Consider the following 20,957-nt stretch of genomic DNA (forward strand, 5'->3'; position numbering starts at 1 on the left):
ATTGAGTCTTGATCAGAATCTGTTTGTCTTGACTCCATTGTTTCTTCCGCCCCGTCTAGTTACCTCTCTTTGCAGGGAACTGCCATTCTCAGTGAACCGTTCGTGTTGTGGACCGCGGGCGGGCCGCAACATGTATACTCAGGCCACAGTGCAGGCAATGGTTCCAACAACTGCCTGAAACGCTTATGTTATTTGCAACAAGAACAGGAAATACAGTGATCTCACCAAGCTGTTTGCTGTGTACTTTATACGGAGTCCCCAAGAAAGTTTCCTGAAGTCTCACAAGAGTTCTACCATAGGTGGGCTTGAAACAGGCACTGGCTCCCACCTGTGATGGGGGAGACACTGGCAGGCTTTACAGGAGCAGATCTGTGATTCTGCAAAGCAGATGGAGTCGTCATCTGACTCTTCCCACGGTCTCCATCATCTTCATCGAGGCTCCGTAAAGCTCTTTGCTGTTGTTCCTAGGCTAGTCCATCCCCTCTCCCAGAGCTAACAGTGCTAAGGAGCCAATCAAATCTCCTGAAGTTACTTTGGTAGTAAAAGCCTCATCAGCAACATAGGGCACGTGTTTACCCACCCTGTAGAAATGTCTCTTCTGGTTCTTTCCCAACTCCATTTGAAAAGTCCCTAAAGCCAGCATTTTGCTGAAAAGGATGGGGAAAGGCACACATTATAGTCTTAAGACTTCCATAGGGGCTCCCACAACCTTAGAAAGTACTGTTTTGAGAGATTTCCCCTCTTGCCTGCTGTGTCAGCACTTTTGGTAGGAAATGTAGGCGAGGAGACAGGTTTGGGGAGCCATGGACCACATATCTCTTCCTACTAGACTCCGGTAGCTCTTATGGAACACATGGGGGAAGAAAGGCTTTCTTTGTGAAGAGGAGACCAGGATTTAGATGGACCAGCCACAAATAAACCCCTAAAACCAAAAAAAAAAAAACAAGCTACACTCATAGCCAGCCCTCCACCGAAAGGGGCACCGCTGGATTCAGAGTACCTCTTTCCTCCTCCGGCTGGCTCATCCCTGGGTGTCGGGAGGAACAAGACTGGCAGTTAAGTGCTTGACTACAAGAAGATCAGTGAACCACTGGGAGAGTTGAGCAGACCACACCCATCAACCAAGCTCTTGGTGACATCAAACGCTGCATGTTCACGTGAATGTAAGTAAGCCTGCCCCCCACACACTCTCTCTCTCTCTCTCTCTCTCTCTCTCTCCTCTCTCTCTCTCTCTCTCTCTCTCTCTCTTTGGCTTTTATCCACTCAGGGATTAATCCAGCCTGAACATGTTTAACTCACTTTTGGGGGGTGTTTTTCTGTTTGTTGAAACAAAGTCTTGCTCTATATCTGGGGCTGGCCTCTCTAGCACTGGGATGACAGGTGTGTGCCATCACACCTGGCTGTCACTGAAATCTTACACTGAAACAGGTATGAGGCAAGGATAAGCAGCCCTGACATGATGGGCTCTGGACACTTCAAGAGTCTCCAAACAAATGGGGGCTCAATGCTTCCCAACCCGAAACAGTTTCTAAAACAAGAACAAATGCAGCATGGGAGGGAGGGTGAACCGGGGGAGGGGGGCAGGGCTGGGCCTGTTTCCCCGGCCCCATTCCATTCATATGCCTCTTTCTAAACCACAAGGGCACAGACAACCCCCTCCCCAGAAACCCCTGCTCACCCCCGGAAGCTGTTCCTAAGGTAAACGTGTTCATGTTCTTAACCAGTGAGTCAGCTCACTTGCTCCATCAAAAAATACCCAAACCCAGCACACGCGTGACTCAACCTAAAGGTTATTTTTTTGTTTGCTTTAAGGATCTTTATTTAAGTGCCTACGGTGTTGAAGTTTCATCAAGGATTTGGAAGGTCACTGTGCCACCACTCCTGCCAGTCAGTGATGAGTGGCTGGCAGCCGGATCCGTGGTGTTCATACATAAGGCAGGAGAATAGAGAATCCAGCTTTTCCAGATGGTTCAGCTGCAGTTCTGGGACCCTCGAGTCCTGGCTCCAAGGCTGAGAGGATGTACAGCTTCGAGGTGGCCAGCTTCCTAGAGTCACCACTGTGCTTCAGTCCATGGCGAGAGGACAGTCACCCGCCCCGTTTCGCAACCCACCCCTCTGGCTAATGGCAGAAGGATGAGAGAAGCCAGCCAAAATGGTGAAATTAAGGGATCCCAGGAGCGCAGCACACCTCAGATGCTTGCTTAGGGCTGAAAGAACCAGTGTCAAGTCAGGCTCCTGAGCCAGGGTGGATCTTCCCACCTACCGCCATCACCACAACCCCAATCAGAACTGGAGAACCTGACAATGGTGGAGCTGGCCAAGGTACGCGTTTTCATCCAAAGCAATGGAGCAGGGCATTAGACAGGCAAATACACAAACCCTAGGACAAAGATGAAAAGGAACTGAGATAACAAGGGTCACCTTCCCAGACGTGATGCACTCCCAGAGTCCCAAAGGCACTGCTATTAGATTTGCACAGAAGCAGTCCTTCTACAGCAATATGGGAGAAGGCCAAGTGGGAGGCCTCCATTAACCTGAGCAGTTAGTCCAGGGCCTGTTTCCTCAGGGCTTCCTTGGGTACCCAGCTCCCAGGGTAGGTGCCCACCTGAACTCCTTATAAACCACGGTGGGCCCTGGAGAGTTTCCAGTCCAGTTCAGTCCAACCTAGCCTGGACTAACTTCCAACAGAGTCCCTAACAGAGTCCTCTTCCTCTTCCTCTTCCTCTTCCTCCATTCATTTGCCACAGTGATTTCTTAGCATTACATGCCTAAGACAGACATCACAGCACTGAGGCAGGACAAATGTTTTTACAGCACACAAGAAAGTCACTGAGAGCCACCTGGCACTTTCCCTTCCCAAGAGAAGAGAAATTATCTGATAGGTGTACACACCCATCCACGCACTCACCCCATGTGGTCTGATCCCTGATAATTTTAAATTCTTCTGGGACCTATTGTGGGGAACCTCTTAGGGTAGATCGGGTAGGAAACTTATACATCCATCCTGAAATATACAATTTTTCCCTAAATAAAGCCAGACCTGAAGAAGCTGAAATGATTTGGGAGAACAAAAATGTCAGGATTCTCCCAGGTACATCTGAAGGTCCTGAGGGGTGTGTGTGTGTGTGTGTTGGCAAACATACACGTATATAGAGGCCAGAAATGAAGCTTGGCTATTATACCTCTGGAGCCAACCCACTTTTCTGTGATCAGGTGTTTTCATTGGAACTCGTTCATTAGGCTAGACTGGCTGAACAGTCAACCCCAGGGATCTACCCACCTCTCGTGCTAAGATTCCAGTTGTGGGCTACCAGACTAGTTTTGCTTTAATGTGAGCACTAGGGACCAAACTCATGCCCCCTGCTTGTGAGGTGATCAGGTTGTCACCCCATAAGCTATCTCCCCAGCCCAGCTTTTTAAAACTCTTGATCTCCCAATTGTAGCTTTACTATTATCTACAGTTGTTTTAGAAAATTCTTTGAAATCAATGTTCCCATCTTCATCTCTTAGGAAGGCAGAAAAACCCTCAAGACAAGGGTGGAAAGAGAATTTCAAAGGGGCATCCGAGGGCCGGCTAAGGTGACTCTTTTTCTGGCAGCTGAGAACGAGCATGATGGTGACATTCCAGGCAGACGCTGGACATGGAGGGTGAAGCCAGAGTTCCATAAATAACGTTGGTTTGGGTTTCATCACCTCAGGTGAGAGACAGTGCCCAGACCTTGACAGCCCAGGCTGCGGCTGACCAGCTTCCCCACAGGACGCTGACAAGCCAGCGAAGTTTTACCTGAAAGAGAAGGAAGGAGGAGAATCATCACTTCTGCCAGAGCACTGAAGCCACCCCATAGGCCGGCCACACTGTCACACTCTGTCCCCTTTCCCAGTCCTGCTGTGTAAGCAGTCTTGTTCATCATCATCGTGGTCTCTATAGTCCTGAAGAAGGGACTTTCTTCAATCATGGAGCTTTTGAAAACCGTGCTGTCTTGTCTGCAAGGCACATTCCACTCTTCGTATAACTGTCCTTTGGCTCACACACAAGGCTTCCGGGATCCCTCCCTCCCACACACAGACCCCGCCTCTCTTTTTCCCTCAAGTCCCTCTTTCCTAGTCCTCCTACAAGTTTTCAGGCCAAAGCATCCAAAGGTAACTATTTTAAAACCTTGTAGAGCCTGCAGTCTCTGTGTCAACTATGAACCCTGTTGTCATGACAAAAAAAAAAAAAAAAAAAAAAGCCAGACACAGCACAGAACGTCTGAGGATGGTTGTGTTCAAACTTTATGTATGGGCACTGAAATCTGAACTGCCATCAACTTTTATGCATCCTGAAATATCCTTTTGGTTCTCTTTTCAAACATTAAAATGCAGAAATCAGGGTTAGGCGTGCTGGCACAGACCTACAATCCCAGCAGTTGGGAGGGGAAGGCAAGAAGACCGAGTGTGAGTGAAGCCTGGGCTGAGCAGGTGAGACTGGGGCGCACATAAACCAAAGGTAGGACTCACACTCGGCTCTCAAGCTACTTTTACAGTCTGGGAGCCATAGTGTCTCCCCTTCTGCCCACTGAATTAGCAGGATAGGCGCTGTTATGAGGTAACAGAATCATTCAGAGGTGAGGCCTGGTGGAAGGCCTCCAGGTCATGAGTGGGAATTCTAGGACTCCAATCTCCCCCTGCCTTTGGTTCCCTGGCTCAGAGGCTTTGTTCTACCACACTTGCTGAGATGGGTTGCCTTACCATAGCAGGGCAAACCAACCAGGGACCGAAACCTCCAATCCTGTGAGCCAAAATAAATCTTGAAGATGTCTTGGGTGTTTTGTTATAGTAATTTTGACCTGGTGAGTGCACCGGCCACACTTAGATGAGTTGGGTCTATGTAAGCATATGACCGCTGTCTGTCTCCTGCTAAGACTGGCTGCACAGGCAGGATCCATGTGTGAGCCTGCTCATCTAGAACTCCAGCTCTAACACAGGGCTGACAACACCAGGGGTACAAGAGAGATTTTTACCATGGGAAAAAGGTTACAGCTGCATCGTAGAAGCTTAGGAGGGGGCAGGGGAATAGATAGACCTGTCAAAGTTACCTCCTCCATTAGTATTGGATTGTGGACTTTACATAATCATACTTGAAAACCCAAAACATATCTAAGGAGTGCTGATGGTGTCAGAGAGCAAACAATGGGAGGAGCCGATCTCCACAGCTACACCAAAACAAAATGCCCACAAATGACAGCCAGTGACAATGGCCTGTGGACCCCAGGAAGAGCTGATGGATGAACACCATCACAGCACAGGGATACACTCTGAACAACCAACGTGTGGCACCGTCGCCTGCCTGGGTGTTTTAAGTGCAGTTGCCCAGGTGACCCCTCATCTCACAAGTGTCACAGAAGCACAGGGAACCTCTGGAAGGCCTATACTTTCACCCCATGATTACACCCAACCCCCATAGCTATAGGAATAGACAGCCACAGGTATACACAGGAGTGCTGCTGAGCAGGGGGGAACCCGAGAGCCCCATCTGCTTTAACAGCAAAGCTAAACCCTGGGGAACATGAGGCGGGCAGAGGAGCCCCCTGAACCTACCCACCCCAAGCTCCTTAGCAAGGAAAAGCAGCCATAAGCTATTGCCACCGGAAAGCTATTTAACCCTCAATTAAGAAGCACTCAGAGTCCAGACCTCAACCTCAGATGAGGGGGTCAGCTCAGCTTCCACTTCAAACTGACTCTACATCGGCCTGACTGTTCAAGAGATTAAAGTAGGCACAGTCTCCTATGCCATGTTGATGCCATTGGTGTCTAATATTCCTACAGGAAGCTCTAGCCACAAAAGAGGGGCAAACAAGCCTGCTGAGAAAGCCAGTCCACACCCTGGAGGGGCCACACTGTTTGCACACACATCTCAGCAGGATGTGGGGCTGGCAGGGACAGCAGCAGCTGGGTGTCTTGGTTTCTTTTCCCAGCAGCTGGGTACCTTGGGCTGCACTCAACACAGCTGCCAGGCTGCCTGCCATACAAGCAGAAAAGCTCATGTGTGCTTGTCCTCCAGAGATGCCTCAAGGGAACAAAAGTCTCCCGTGATAAACTAGGGGTTTGCAGAGACCCAAAACGCTGACTGCAACTGTGCGCCGAGCCAACCAAGCTCAAAACACAAGTGAAATCCAAATGCCTCCCAAAATCTGGAACCATTCCAAAACTCCAGGACTCTCTGAGCTCCGTGCAGTCGTTTTTTTTCCCAAACCAAAGCATCCCAGCTGTAAGAAACAGAGGTGAAGGCTGTTGAGCTAGGGGGCGGAGCTCAGCAGCAGAGGGCGTGGCCAGCATGCTTGAGGTCCTAGGTTTGATACCCAGTATCGTGGTCTGGGTGCTGTACACAGAAGCCTTTCTAGCCTATGATGTCTCCTCTATCTGACTGGAAACAAGTCTGGCCAACCCGCACGGGTTCCAACTCACGAGGTGTGATCAGAAAGTTACACGTCCAATAAAAGACCAATATCGGGGCCCACCTCACCACCCTGGGGCCAAGCTCGATGTTCCTCTTTCCACTCCGTCATAAAATAACCCAAACCCAGGAATCATTCACATCCGAGTTCAATTTGTGTGCTTCCTGGGGGAAGCCAGAAGCATTTGGTGGACAGGAAAACCTAGACAATGTGAATAAGTTATCAGTGCGCAGACGAGTCCTCAATAAAAAAAAAAAAAAAAAAAGAAAAAACACTTATGTGGAAATAAAAGGTGACCTTAAAACCTTCATTCTTTCATACTTATTGACATTTAAAAAAAAAAAAAAAAAAAGCTGTTCACAATATGACATTCAGGGGAGAAAGTGCCATAAATCGGCCTTTGTAACTTGGGCCTATTTCAACAGAGAAAGCAACGCCCACAGATGTGTACTCGCACTCTCTCTAGTGGCTACTGCTAAGTAGTGAGATGACAGAGACGCCAGCGATCTCATCCCCCACCCCACCCTTACCCCTGCTTTCTCATCTCTAGTTTCTATACACCTGTACATTAGGGAACGAACGCTTCTGAGCCTCGCAGCAGTCAGTCTTCTCTGGACCGGCCTGGCCTTGCGTCTGACTGACTCGCTCCAAGTTCATTCACATCCTCATTTCAACCACACGCAGCAGGAGCTTCCCGTGGGGAGCTCCGCGAAGTTCAGTTCTTCCGGGACACTAGGGGGAGGCAGGGCAAGCAGGGTCTGGCAGTCGGCCTGAATGTCTGCGGGAGGCTCTGACACAGGCTACCATAGAACAAATGCTGATTCCAGCTGGGGACGCTGACGACGACAGAAGGGGCTATGCACTCAGAGGAAGAAGTGGCAGGAATGGAATGTGCTCAAAGAAAGCCGGGGGACCAGATACAGACACCAACTGAAAACCGATCATCACCGAGGCTATCAGAGAGGCTGAATCCCGTGCGCAGGTGGCGAAGTGAAACTTCCCGCAAGAGTGAGCAAGGCAGAAAGGGGGAAAATAGTATTAAAAATACAAGAGAGGGGGGCTGAAGAGATGGCTCAACAGTTAAGAGCACTGACTGCTCTTCCAGAGGTACTGAGTTCAATTCCCAGCAACCACATGATGGCTCACAACCACCTGTAATAGGAACTGGTGCCCTCTTCTGGTGTGTCTGAAGACAGCTATGGTATACTCATATACATAAAATAAATATTTTTTTTAAAATACAAGAGAGGGAGACATAGTGGCATACACCAAAGGATTAAGCACACACCACCATTTGGGAGGAAGAGACAAGTGCATCTCTGCAAGTTCAAGGCCAGCCTAGTCTACATAAGTTCCAGGCCAGCCAGGCCTACACAAAGACCCTCTCTTTCAGAGAGGAAAAAAAAGACCATAGCTACTCACATTACAAATGTTTACAAGATTAAAGAATGATGTTGGGAACAACTACACAACAACAACAGGTTTGTAGACTTTAAAGGGAATAGACAAAAATGCCCTAAAACTGCTTCTGATCAAAAATGACCCAGGAAGAAGTAAAGACTGAGTATTCTAAAAACTATTCAAGGAAATGAATGTCACTGACCCTAAAATCCCCACACAGACTGCTCAGGTCCAGCCAGTTTTTTGACATGCTCTACTAAACACTTAGAAAACAAATGATTCCAGTCTGATCCAAACTAGTCCAGAGAAGGAAAATAAGGAAGCCTGCCCTACTCGTTTTATGAGGCCACCATAACTTTTAACAAAGCCTGACAGACTAATTACGAGACAGAAAAAAAACCAAAGAGCCAGTCACCACTCCCTAGAGAGAAGGAAAGCCTTGTATAAGACAGTTCACACAGAAAGATAACACGTGAGCAAGCTGTCGCCCTCTCCAGAATCCTGAACTGGAGAAATATTAGAAATTTAATAAATACAGATTTCCCACCTTCATAGGTTAAAGGAGAAGGCATGTCCTGCCTAACAGAGCTAGGGAAAGAAAGAAAAGTCAAAGGTAACGAACACTCAGAGACCGAGGGGAAACTCCATACACCAAAACCCAGCAGCCAACTCCACTCAGTGGTCAGATATTGACCAGAAGTTGAGGCTGCTACCATCCCTTGTGATCCATAAACAGAGGCAGGAAGAAAGCTGACTGGGCCTGGTGATCTCAAAGCCGACCCCCAGTGACACACCTCCTCCAGCAAGGCCACACCTCCTCAATCTTCGCAAACAGTTCCACCAACTGGAGACCAAGTATTCACATATATGAATGTATGGGGGCCATGCTCATTCAAACCAAACAGATTCACATAATAGAATTAGAGACCTGACTCCTGCAAGTTGCCAAACCACCTCCATATACATGCCACAGTATGTATGCATATATGCTCATATACACACATACATGTGCACACACCTACACAAATAATGTTTAAATGGAATAAGGCTACCATACTATATATATAGGAAAACCTGGTTTTGAAGTTGTCCCCAAAGTGAAAACAGAGAAGAGCCAGGCTCCTGAAGAGCAGTCACTCAGGCTCAGTATTGCCGATAGCTCAGAGTACAGGCTTAATACAAGTGAATTTGCTGGGTCCTGAGTTTCTCCCTAGACTAGAAGAAATGGAGGACACCAAGGAACTAGAGGAAGCAAACCCAGATCCTATACCAATACTGAGGGGCCCCATGCCGTAGCTGCGCCACACATGGGGGCGGGGGGATGCCTGTGAAATGCTACTGCATGGGTTCCTGGTTTCTCTCACCCTTGGTTCTCACTCTTGCGTCAAGGCCATGGAGGGAACTTGGCCTTTCAGAGACCAGAAGTATTTCTAGCACTTGAACAGCTCCCAAGTGGCTCACTTCATCCACCGCTTTCAGTGCTTGGGAAGTTTCAGAGCTAGCAGCCGTGCCAATCCAGGACTGACAATCAGCCCAAAAAGGAAACGTGTTCCAGTTTGAAGGACTGAGACGAGTGTGGAAGTCTTTCAGGCTACATTGCGCTGGCGTTCAGACCGTCAGAGAACACACCCCCTTCCCATCTTATGTTCTAGACCAAAAAAAAAAAAAAAAAAAAAAGACCCAACCACCTGCTTCAGCCTCTTCAGTATTGGAACAAGAAGCCTGACCTTCCACTTAGGGAATTAGGGAATTTTCTTATTTAATCACAAATAAAATAGAATAAAAAACAGACCATCCTATCACGTCTCTCACAGAATCAGTTTGGTCACCCAGTGTATTTACTAGCAACTTTCAAATGTGATAATAAGAAAACACTTAGCAAAAGCAACTGTGCTGGCTAGTGCTCCATCACCTTGACACAAGCTAGAGTCATCTGGGAAGAGGGGACTCTCCGTTGAGGAGATGCCCACACCAAACTGGCCTTTGCCTGCAGCACATCTTCCTGAACGGTCATTGATGATCGATACGGTAAGGCCCAGATCACTGCAGAAAGTGTCACCTCTGGGCTGGTGGTCTTGAGTACTATAAGAAAGCAGGCTATCAAGAAGAATGAAGACCAAAGTGTGGACACTGTGCACCTTCTTGGAATTGGGAACAAAACACCCAGGGAAGGAGTTACAGAGACAAAGTTCGTAGCTGTGATGAAAGGATGGACCATTTAGAGACTGCTGTATCCAGGGATCCATCCCATAATCAGCTTCTAAACGCTGACACCATTGCATACACTAGCAAGATTTTGCTGAAAGGACCCAAATATAGCTGTCTCTTGTGAGACGATGCCGGGGCCTAGCAAACACAGGAGTGGATGTTCACAGTCAGCTATTGGATGTATCACAGGGCTCCCAATGGAGAAGCTAGAGAAAGTACCCAAGGAGCTAAAGGGATCTGCAACCCTATTGTTGGAACAACATGATGTACTAACCAGAACCCCGGAGCTCTTGTCTCTAGCTGCATATGTATCGAAAGATGACCTAGTCGGCCATCAATGGAAAGAGAGGCCCATTGGACTTGCAAACTTTATATGCCCCAATATAGGGGAATGCCAGGGCCAAAAGAATGGGAATGGGTGGGTAGGGAAGTGGGGGGCGCTATGGGGGACTTTTGGGATAGCATTGGAAATGTAATTGAGGAAAATATGTAATAAAAATATTAAAAATTAAAAAAAAAAAAAAAAGAAAGCAGGCTAAGCAAACCATAGGGAGCAAGCCATTAAGCAACATCCCTCCATGGTTTCTGCTTTAGTTCCTGCCCTGGCTTCCCTAAATAATGAACCATGTGTTGTGAAATGAAGGAAACCTTTCCTCCTCCTGGTTGTTAGGTCACTGTCGCTGTGACCTAAGAAAGAAAGAGTTGCTTTGGTTCACAGTTTGGGCATAGCAGTAGGACCCATAAGGCAGCCGGTCCCAGTCAGGAGGCAAAGAGAGGCGAAGGCTGTCACTCAGCTCCCTGTCTCCTTTGTCTCCAGTCCAGTACCCCTTGCCCACGAGATGACGCTGAGCACACTTACAGGTCTTCTCTTGGAATTCAACCTAGAAACTCACTCACAGACTGGATAGGAGATTAGTGTCCTAGATTGATTCTAGATCCTGTCCAGGTAACGATCAATAGTAACAACCACACCTAGTATGAACAAGATTCTTGTAGTGGCCCTGAATCAAGAGAGTACAGGAGCTGGCATGATGGCTCAGTGCGTACAGGTACTGGCTGCCAACCCTGACAAACTGAGTTTGATTCTCAGGATCCACATGGTGGAAGGAGGGAATACATGGTATACATACACACACACACACATACACACACACACACATACACACACACACACATCAGTAATACAACTGATCCACTCCATAAGGCTCTGCGTTGCATAATATGCCACAGGCCTGCAGGAGGACACAGATTCTTTTTACTGTGAATAATAACGAAGGCACAGTATGGTGGTGCACATGTATAGTTCCAACACTCCAGAGACAGAGGCAAGGGAGGTGCCATGAGTTTGTACACAGGAAAGTCCTGGCCAGTCCAGGTTATGAGACCCTGCCTCAAACAAACAAGCAAATAATAAATAAATAATTGTGAGGACTGCAAGACAGCCTGGTAAAGGAGCTTGCTATGCAAGTCTGGTGACCTGAGCTTGACCCATAAAACGCATGTAAGATATATGGAGAAAAGAAACTCTACAAGACTGTCCTCTGACCTCCAGGCTCATGTACTATTGACACATGTATGCACGTGCGTGCGCGCACACACACACACATTTTGAAATAGAAATGGGAATACCTTTTGAAATGACATAATTTTCTCATGCTATATTCTGTGTCTATATACCGAATGTGAAACAAAGTGGCTTAGTGATAAAACCAATATAATCACTAATAATGCTATGTGATATAACTTTGTGATATAACTGAATATTGCTACTTGATATTGCTATATCCAGTGTCTAGCTGTTCTTTATAAAATCAAGTGTGCCAGGTATGGTGACATACACCTTAAATCCCAGCACCTGGGAGGCAGAGGCAGGAGGATCTCTGAGTTCAAGGCCATCCTGGTCTACAAAGCAAGCTCCAGGACAGCCAGGATTACAGAGAAACACCCCCCTACCTCTCTCTCTCTCTCTCTCTCTCTCTCTCTCTCTCTCTCTCTCTCTCACACACACACACACACACACACACACACACACACACACATACACACACACACAGAGTAAATAAAATTTAAATGTCAAGCCTTAACAAACTCTTTTCTAAAGCTAATGTGACAGAAAGCAACCAAAACCGTGCGAGGTTTTTTTTTTCTTTTTCTTTCCCCCCACCCACAAATAAGCCTTTACCCATCAGCCCTGCTCTTCTGGATTCCTGAGTGCTGCCACCAAGGTAGTGATAGGAACAGGTCCCACCATGATAGGAACAAGAGCACAAGGATGCTGTGGCCAAAGCATCTACCACTCAGCCCAGGAGGAAGCCTCTGTCCCCAACACACCTATATTTGATGTCAAATACTGTAGAGTCTTCATCCTCATCGTCCTCCTCATTCAGTGGGGCCATTTCCACACGTTCCGCAGGGGTGGTGATGATGTCATACTTGCGAGTCTTCTTCAACCTTTTTCCCAACCTAGAGGAGGAGAAGCACACACATGAGACCATGCCTGGGCGAGATGCTGACAAGGCCAAGCCTCCAGAGAGATGGAGCAGCTGGTGGCAAGTTCAAGGTCACTTCCTGACATCTGGAGTCAGTTGGCTGCCACCTCCAGCCAGGATGCTGCAGCTGTACCCAGAAGACTTGGTACCCAGAAGCTGAGGGCTAGAGAGATAACTCAGGGTAAAGCACTTATTGTGCAAGCACCAAGACTGGACGTTTGAATCTCCAGCACTTATCCTCTGTCCCAAGAGAAAGATCCAATGCTAGATGGGTAAAATGGCCCTTCTGTAATTATCACACTCGGGAAACAGAGAGGGAATAGCTAGACTAGCACAATAGGCAAGCTTCCAGATCAGCAATAAACTCTGCTTCATAAACTAGAAAGCAATCAAGGAAGAAGCCACAACAGATATTCATGCAAGCACACATGCACAATACACATATGCAGGCACATGTGCACATACACACACACACATGCATGCACACATGTGCACACACATATGCCACATATACATACATACATACATACATACATACATGAATACATACATACATACATACATGAATACATACATACATACATAAATACATACATACATACATACATACTGATGGGAGACCCAGAGGCCACAGAACTGAGTGAGTTATCAACTTCCTAATCATCCCCATCTTCCGGAAGCAGAGCCTGGTGAGCGCCAACAGCTCAATAACTGAGAGAGATAATACACAAATGCAGTAAGATAAAAAAAAAAAAAAAAAAAAAAAAAAAAAAAAAAAGCTTGCAAAACAATGTCTGGTGAACAAGATAAGGACAGCCAGGCTGGAGGGGCAAGTGCTGACTAATGGGATCCGGGTCAAAGCCCAGCCAAGTTCTACTTAAATGAGGTTCCCTTAGTCTCCTCATAAATAAAGTGGGACAGGAGCAGTCTTCCTTGAAGATGAGGGATGACTGCCGAGGTGGCGGAAACCTTTGACAAGCCTAGAGACAAGAGGAGGCTCTTGGCAGAAAGTCATCTTGAGTTGAAGATGACAACAGCAAAATCAGACATGCTCTAGCCTCTCTCCCCCGCTAAGATCAGGACTTGTGAAAAAAGATCGGTATTGTTTCCAGGGTGCAGATTAGAACACTATGCAGAGGGACGCTGTGAGCCACAGGAAATGAGCTGACACGAGCCCCTGTCATATGACTCCCTGCATGAGAACTGCCATACTTCTCAGGGGGTGTCTGCAAAACACACAAGGCCACCCAAGGAAAGGCTTCTTCTGATGACCACTGAAATTCTCTGAGCCTGTCCCTCTGTGACGCTAGATCTGGTCTCAATTGCTTTGAATTCTCTGCCAGGCTCCTCGGAAGAAAACTGGATGCTCTCTGTGAAAAAGCAACCAATCCAAAACATCCTAAGTGGGGCCCTGAAGAGCCTTCCTGCAGACGGCAAGCTGTTCCTGAAACCACTTGTCAAAGACACCGACCGGTAGGTCTTTGTACCTCTTACCAAGAGAAACTGTCTCAAGTTCTCATGAAGCATCCACACAGCCTCACTTTTAGGTCCTCCAAAATGTCTTACAAACAGCAACATGCTCCTGGCTTGCGTACCACAAGCTACCAAAAACGGGATTTACCAAACCGTCATGTCATTTACATAGCAAATGTCAGCACCCTGTCTCTAGCATAAATCAACCTGTACTATCTACAGCGCCTGCTCTTCCAGGCCTTTCAGATATGAAGCTGTTTCCTCTAGATTGAAACATTCCTTAAGGAGGAAAGGAGGATGGCTCAGAAAACCCGCAAGCAGCCAGAGGGTTAAAAGATTCCAGAGGCTCCCTCCCCAAAATTACACAAGCGTTGACCAATTGCTGGAGGTAGGGGAGACCTCAGTCTCCTGTAGTGTTAATGCTTACAAGCTATAGGGAACACTAGTTGTGCAGAGTGGAATGGTCCCTTCTGTGGTGCAGCTGTGTGGTGATTTGGATAGATTTGGCCCCCATAGATGATGTGTTTGAAGATGTGGTCTTGTTGGAGTTTGTAGCCTTGTTGAAGAAAGAGTGTCATTGTGGGGCTGGACTTTGAGGTCTCTTATGCTCAACTTCCACCCAGCATGGCATAGTCTCTCCTTCCTGCCTTTGCATCTAAATGTAGAGCTCTCAGCTCCTTCTTTAGCACCATGTCTGCCTGCACACTCCCAGGCTTCCCATCATAATGATAATGGACTAAACCTCTGAAACTGTGAGCCAACCCCAATTAAATGGTTTCCTGTATAAGAGTAGCAGTGGTCATGTTCTCTCTTCACAGCAATAGGAACCTTAACTAAGATAAGCTTAAGTCACCCATGTCCCTATACATAACTTACCAAGGTAGACTTGCATGAAATCATAGCTTTGGTCTGTCACTGAGGCCCTATCTGGGATGAACGGATGGCTATTTTTCCATGTCTCCTCACAAGAAGCCTTGCAACGGCACAGAGAGAAGAGCATGGCAAATAAGAACCCAGCAATAAAATCTGAAGCCTTGCTACAGAGTAATTTCTCCCCCACCTCTCCTCACAGGTAGGCTCACACGCACAGGTGTCTTGGTAGCAAGACACGTAACCAAAGGGACACACATAGCTACCTTGCCACAAATAACACCCTGAGTACCAGAAGCTTGTAGGCTGGGCTTGAAAACCCACTAGCTTGTTGCTCTACCGCTCCCCCACCCCCCACAGAACTAGAGCTTTATGGCTCCCGGTATCCAAAGCCTGTCCTGGCATCTGAGGTCATGGTAATATCTGGGCCCGTGCTGCAGGAGTCTGTGTCGCTATCTGTGGCCCATGTTACCACCAAAGGCCATGCAGACGTTTGGTCATCTGGGCTGATTGGGGGCCATGTTGATACCCAAGGTCTGAGCTGAGCTGGCCCCACCCCTCACTGGCCTTGGCATTCAGGAGAGTTAGCCCTGAACCTTGCCTGGGCAAACAAAGCAGGATAGCTGGCCCCAGTGGCTTGGGTGTGGGAGGGCTGGTGGGCTGACTAACTCAGCTACCACCCAGGACCAGATCGAGGATTTGAGTTGATTGACCCACCCAACATCTATGAGCTGCTGGAGGTTGTTGAAGGGGCTGGTCCTACAGAGCCAAAGTTGCAGGATCTCCATGACACAGGGAAACAACAGGATATCTGAGAGAAGTCCTGGTGAGGATCCAATATTGGTAGTGTGTAGCAGAAGCCAGAGGCCTTGAACCAGATCAGTGACTCATGGCAGTGAACATTTGCAAGTAAAGATGTGTGGACAAAAGGGTGTACTGTGTAACACAGTGTCACACACTCCAGCTTCCATGGTAAGATGTTTATGTTTCGTTTTGTGAGAGAGGGAGGTTGTGAGGCTGGAGGGTGAATATGGAAGGCACATGGAGACGGGTGGGATTGGGGTGCATGATGTGAAATTCACAAAGAATCAATACAAAGTTTAAAAAAAACAGAACCTGGGTTGTCGGATCTTCATGAGCAACTTCCTATAAGTATATGACCCACCTCTCTTACCCTTCCTCTTTCAAACACACACAAACAAGAGGGGGGGAGGGAGGGAGGGGGGGAGGGAGGGAGGGGGGAAGGGAGGGAGGGAGGGAGAGAGAGAGAGAGAGAGAGAGAGAGAGAGAGAGAGAGAGAGAGAGAGAGAGAGAGAGAGAGAGAGAGACCAAGCACTAGCTGCTGTTTCTGTGGAGAGCTCTCACAAATACATCAGGCCATCAGTAAGGGTGCTCATGTGTACTTCAGACACCAGCTCTGACACTGTGAGCCAGAGAAACTGCATTTCAGACACTCAACCCTCTGACACGGAATACCCTTTGCCAGGAAAGCACAAGCCTTGTTCTTTCGTTGTCAGGCATGTTAATCAGACAGAGCTGAGACCCGTGAAAAGTTGATACACTTGGGGAGATTCTGGGCAGAGCGCACATCACATCATGCAATAGGAAGGACACTGCAGTGTACAGAGTGGGCAGAGAGTAGAAGTCTCACACTTCTTCTGAAGAGGACCTTTACCAGCTGTGCACAAGGCAGAAGCAGGAAATATTAGAAACAGGATGGATGAGTGCTTCTCAGACCTTCAGACTCTGGAGTCTTAGTTGACCTGGGTACAGAGAACCTGGACATCCCGCATCAGAGAGAGGGAATGTGAGAAATCTGGAAACAGTAGGCCTAGAAGCTGCAGTTGCATCCAATGATGCTAAGCAACTCTCAAGTGTGTTCACACGTACAACTTCCTTTCCTTGCATCTGTGTGAGTGTATGGTATGTGCTCGCGTATATGTGGGTGAGTAGACAGTGTTGTGTACCATTAGTGTTTTATCTTTTTCTATCTCCCGCCACACAGCCTGGAGCTCACTGATTGGCTAGATTGGTTGGCCAGGGATCCAATCATCTCTGCACTGGCCAGCTAGCTTTTTTTTGTTACTATTATATTATTTCTTGTATATGGGTGATTTGCCTACATGTATGTCTATGCACCATGCACCTGATGCCAGTGGAGGCCAGAATAGGGTTTTGCATCCCCTAGAAGTAGAGATAGCTTTGATGTGCTATGTGGACGCTGGCAATTGAATCCCAGTCCTCTGGAAGAGCATCTAGTATTCTTAACTCTTGAGCCATCTCTCTAGCCCCACACCTAACTTTCCATGTGGCTGCTGTGGATCCAAATACAAGTTCTCATGCTTCAGTGGCAGGTGCTTTATTGACCAAACCATCTCCCCAGCTCCCATAGGTACAACGTCTAAATAATCTATAAAGCAATGTCGCTTACAGTTCTGTCTTCCGGGTGAGGAAACTGAGGTCCAGAGAGATCATTTTGCCCACAGTCATATAGCTAATAAGAAGTAGGGTTGTATTTGAAGTTCAAGGAACCAAAGACCTCAGAACTGCACAGCTGCCTCCTCCCCAGATGCTACTCAGGATTTGAAACATGCCACAAAGAAGAAAAAAATATGGATCAGCTCAGGAAGGTAGGTCTCAGAGAGCCAAAAGCTGCCTTGATTACTGAACCACCATTCCACACACCAGTGATTTACACTCCCACCAAAGAGCTGCATTACACACACACACACACACAGAGAGAGAGAGAGAGAGAGAGAGAGAGAGAAAAGAGAGAGAGAGAGAGAGAGAGAGAGAGAGAGAGAGAGAGAGAGAGAGAGAATATCACCTCCCCTTGACTTCAATCCCTCTTTGTTCCCCTCTCATTTTCTGGAAAGGTATCATCGAACACAACTCACACATTCCTACCTCACAAAGATCCAGACAAACCCCTAACAAACTTTTGTTGCAGTGAGACTCTCCTAGGACATGCACTGCTTTGTGGAAGGCCAGCACCCACCACTGACCTCCACATCTGGCTCTATCCTCCAGCTCCAAGAGTGGACACACGGGAGTAGGTGAAAGCTAGTCAGTACACAGCAATCACAACCAATCAGAGCCGACCACTAAGTGTCCTGCTCACTAGTCCCTGAGACCCAGGTAGTATAAGCTGTCTTACCACTTGACAGAAGAGAGGCTGAGGAGAGAGAGGTTAGCAAGATCAGAGGGAACAAGCTAAGTCTTAACTCTGCTTTGAACCCTACAGCCCTGCTCTCTCCACAGAGCTGGTTCTGCCTGGGTTTTTGGTCCCACTTGACCTAGAGTACCAATGCCAGGGGGCCTCAAAAGGAAGACACAGAGAGAACGAAAACCAATATTATAATAAATGCCACCTTCAGGTTATTTAACATTTTATCAGTAAGGCTTCCACGATCAGTGCAATTTTCCCATTTGCTATAACCCTTTTTAAAGCCCTAAAGAGCCACTTAGTGGCAGGAGCTTGAGGCTTTCTGCTCAGGCAGACCCGAGAGTGGGTTTTCCAGAAGGTAGTAAGCACAAAGCCACACAGGGCTGTTAGCCAGCTCCGTGGCTTGAGAGGAAAGCAGAGCGCATCCCTTAAGAAAATGTGAGGTGAAGAAGAGATGTCACTCTTTCCTTCAAACCCAAACTCACTGCCTATTTTATGTGACTTTCTGTGCTTCTGCTAGTGGGCTCAGGTATGCATCCATGGAAACCAGAGATCAGCACCATCTGTCCTCTCCATCACTCTCCCTATATTCTTTAAGACAACATCTCTCACTGAGCCCAGAGCTCACCCATTAGCTAGGTTGACTAGTTAGTGATCTCCAAGACTAGATCTGCCTCCACTCACCCGCTTCCCATCCCAGAACGGAGACTACAGCTATAGCCCAACACACCAGACTTTTTATTCAGATGCTGAAGATCTGAACATGTTTGCAAGCAAGCACTTTACACACTGAGCCATCTCCAGAACACTTTAACATTTATTTCCAACAAGACGGAGTCATTCAAAGCTCTTCCATTCTCCCTTATATGGAGATTTTTACTTACTAACCCAAGAATACTGGGAGTAACTGTCCAGTGATTCAGGGTAATTCCCTTCCCCACCCCACCCCACCCCACCCCCATGGCCTCTCCCACCCATGCTTAATCATTTAGCCCTTGATATTCCTCCCCCTTCTTCTTTCTCATGTAGTCTACTATCCTGCCAATTATTTTTTCTTTCAATTGCATTGGGAGGTAATAGGATACCTTGTGAGTTTTCATGGACCCTTCCTTTCAGTTAGCTGCCCCTCTGCCACCTGGCTTCTCCCATGCCCCTGTGCGCTGGGGGGATCCTTTTGTGCACTGTGTAAAGATTATCTGTATTATTCAAATGCTGGCTTCTATGCCAGCAGAGAATTGAGTGCAGACCCAACTTTGGTATTGTTATTCATATGGCTGCATCATATTTTATAAACACCCCCTAATTGGTTTAACAAAGAGCTGAATGGCCAATTTCTGGGCACGAAGTTAGAAGATGGGACTTCTGGGGAGAGATAGAACCTCTGGGGGCGTGGAGGGGAGTCAGGCCTGAGAGACTAAAGAGCCAGACTCAGAGGAAGAAGCAGGCTGGGACTGCAGGAGGGGCAACTAATGAGCTACATGGAGGAACGTAGATTAGTATAAACAGGTTAATTAAGTCACAAGCTAGTTGAGAATAAGCCTAAGTGATAAGACTTAAAGCTATTATAATAAATACATCTCCTTGTCTTTATTTAGAGTTGGGGTGGTGTCTTAGATAGGGTTTTACTGCTGTGAACAGACACCATGACCAAGGCAAGTCTTATAAAGGATAACATTTAATTGGGGCTGCCTTACAGGTTCAAAGATTCAGTCCATTATCATCAAGGCAGGGAGCATGGCAGCATCCAGGCAGATACAGTGCAGGAGGAGCTAAGAGTTCTGCATCTTCGTCTGAAGGCTGCTAGCAGAATACTGACTTCCAGACAGCTAGGATGAGGGTCTTAAAGCCCACACCCACAGTGACACACCTACTCCAACAGGGGCACAGCTCCTAATAGTGCCACTCCCTGGGCCAAGTATATGCAAACCATCACAGGCCAACATAGAAAGTCCATATGGTTTTGCCTGTGCCCACAGTATTCCTCCTTTCTCCTTCACTTTAACCTATAACCTATCATCCCCTTCCCTTAATGTGCACTAACTCAAAAAGTACCATTGTCATCTCCCAGCTTCCTCTTGTACTCCAGATTAAACACAAATAAAGACATTTGAAAGTGGGATCTACATATGGGAGAGAGAGGAAGGTGTTTGCCTTTTGTGCCCTGAGTTAAATCATACAGTATATTGTTGTTTGTTTGTTTGTTTTTTCAGGTCTATCCATTTACCTGAAATTCTCATGATTTGCTTCTTGGTCATAGCCATGTGGTATTATTCCACTGTGTATAAACTCACTCATCTGTTCTTATGCGCTCATCTATTACTGATGGATACCTTGCTTGAGCCCATTTCACAGCTATTGTGAGTATCACAGCAATGAGAGTGTGCGTGGAGGTGTCTCTGTAGTAGGACATTAAGTTCACTCGGCATGTGCCCAGAAACAGTATTGCTGTCACATGTCTAGATCTTTTAGAAACTTCTAGACTGATTTCCAGAATAGTTGAACTGATTTTCCTTTCCACCAACATCACGTAGAAGCTCCCCTTTTGCTACAGACTCTTTGATATTTGTTACCACTTAGTCCACTGATGATGCCCATTCTGACTGAGGTGAGGTGGCCAGCCAGAGAGTTTTTACGTCAATTTGACACAAGCTAGAGTCATCTGAGAGGAAGGGAACCTCAGTGGAGAAAATAGCTCTGAAAGATCACATTGTAGGCAAGCCGGCAGCATTTTCTCAGTTACTGATTGATATGGGAGGGCCTAGCCCATTGTAGGTGGTGCCACCCCCAGGCTGTAAGAAAGCAGGCTCAGCAAGCCATTATGAGCAAGGCAGTACGCAGCACCCTTTCATGGGTTTTGCTTCAGTTCCTGCCCCCAGGTTTCTGCCCTGCCTGCCTTCAATTATTGACAACGAAGCA

General features: G+C 47.3%; 1 protein-coding gene across 3 annotated transcripts in view; it reads right to left on the bottom strand.

Annotated features, from left to right (window-relative positions):
• Window positions 1-1,790: 1,790 nt before the first annotated feature.
• The window catches only part of Fam174b (family with sequence similarity 174 member B), a 38,704-nt gene continuing 19,537 nt past the window's right edge, over window positions 1,791-20,957 (bottom strand). The window contains exons 2-4 of one of the 3 annotated variants that reach the window (XM_085841633.1): window positions 12,375-12,506; window positions 2,299-2,380; window positions 1,791-2,207 (exon numbers count right to left, since the gene is read on the bottom strand). In XM_085841633.1, the coding sequence (XP_085697759.1) occupies window positions 2,202-2,207; window positions 2,299-2,380; window positions 12,375-12,506 (220 nt within the window). In that variant the 3' untranslated portion in view covers window positions 1,791-2,201. Of the gene's footprint in view, window positions 3,785-12,374; window positions 12,507-20,957 lie in introns of all 3 variants that reach the window. The other 2 variants (XM_085841635.1, XM_021167807.3) reach the window with 2 other exon arrangements.

The sequence above is a fragment of the Mus caroli genome, unplaced genomic scaffold, assembly GCF_978045245.1.
Source record: "Mus caroli unplaced genomic scaffold, Mus_caroli_1 scaffold_8, whole genome shotgun sequence".
In the NCBI taxonomy this organism is placed as follows: Eukaryota; Metazoa; Chordata; class Mammalia; order Rodentia; family Muridae; genus Mus; species Mus caroli.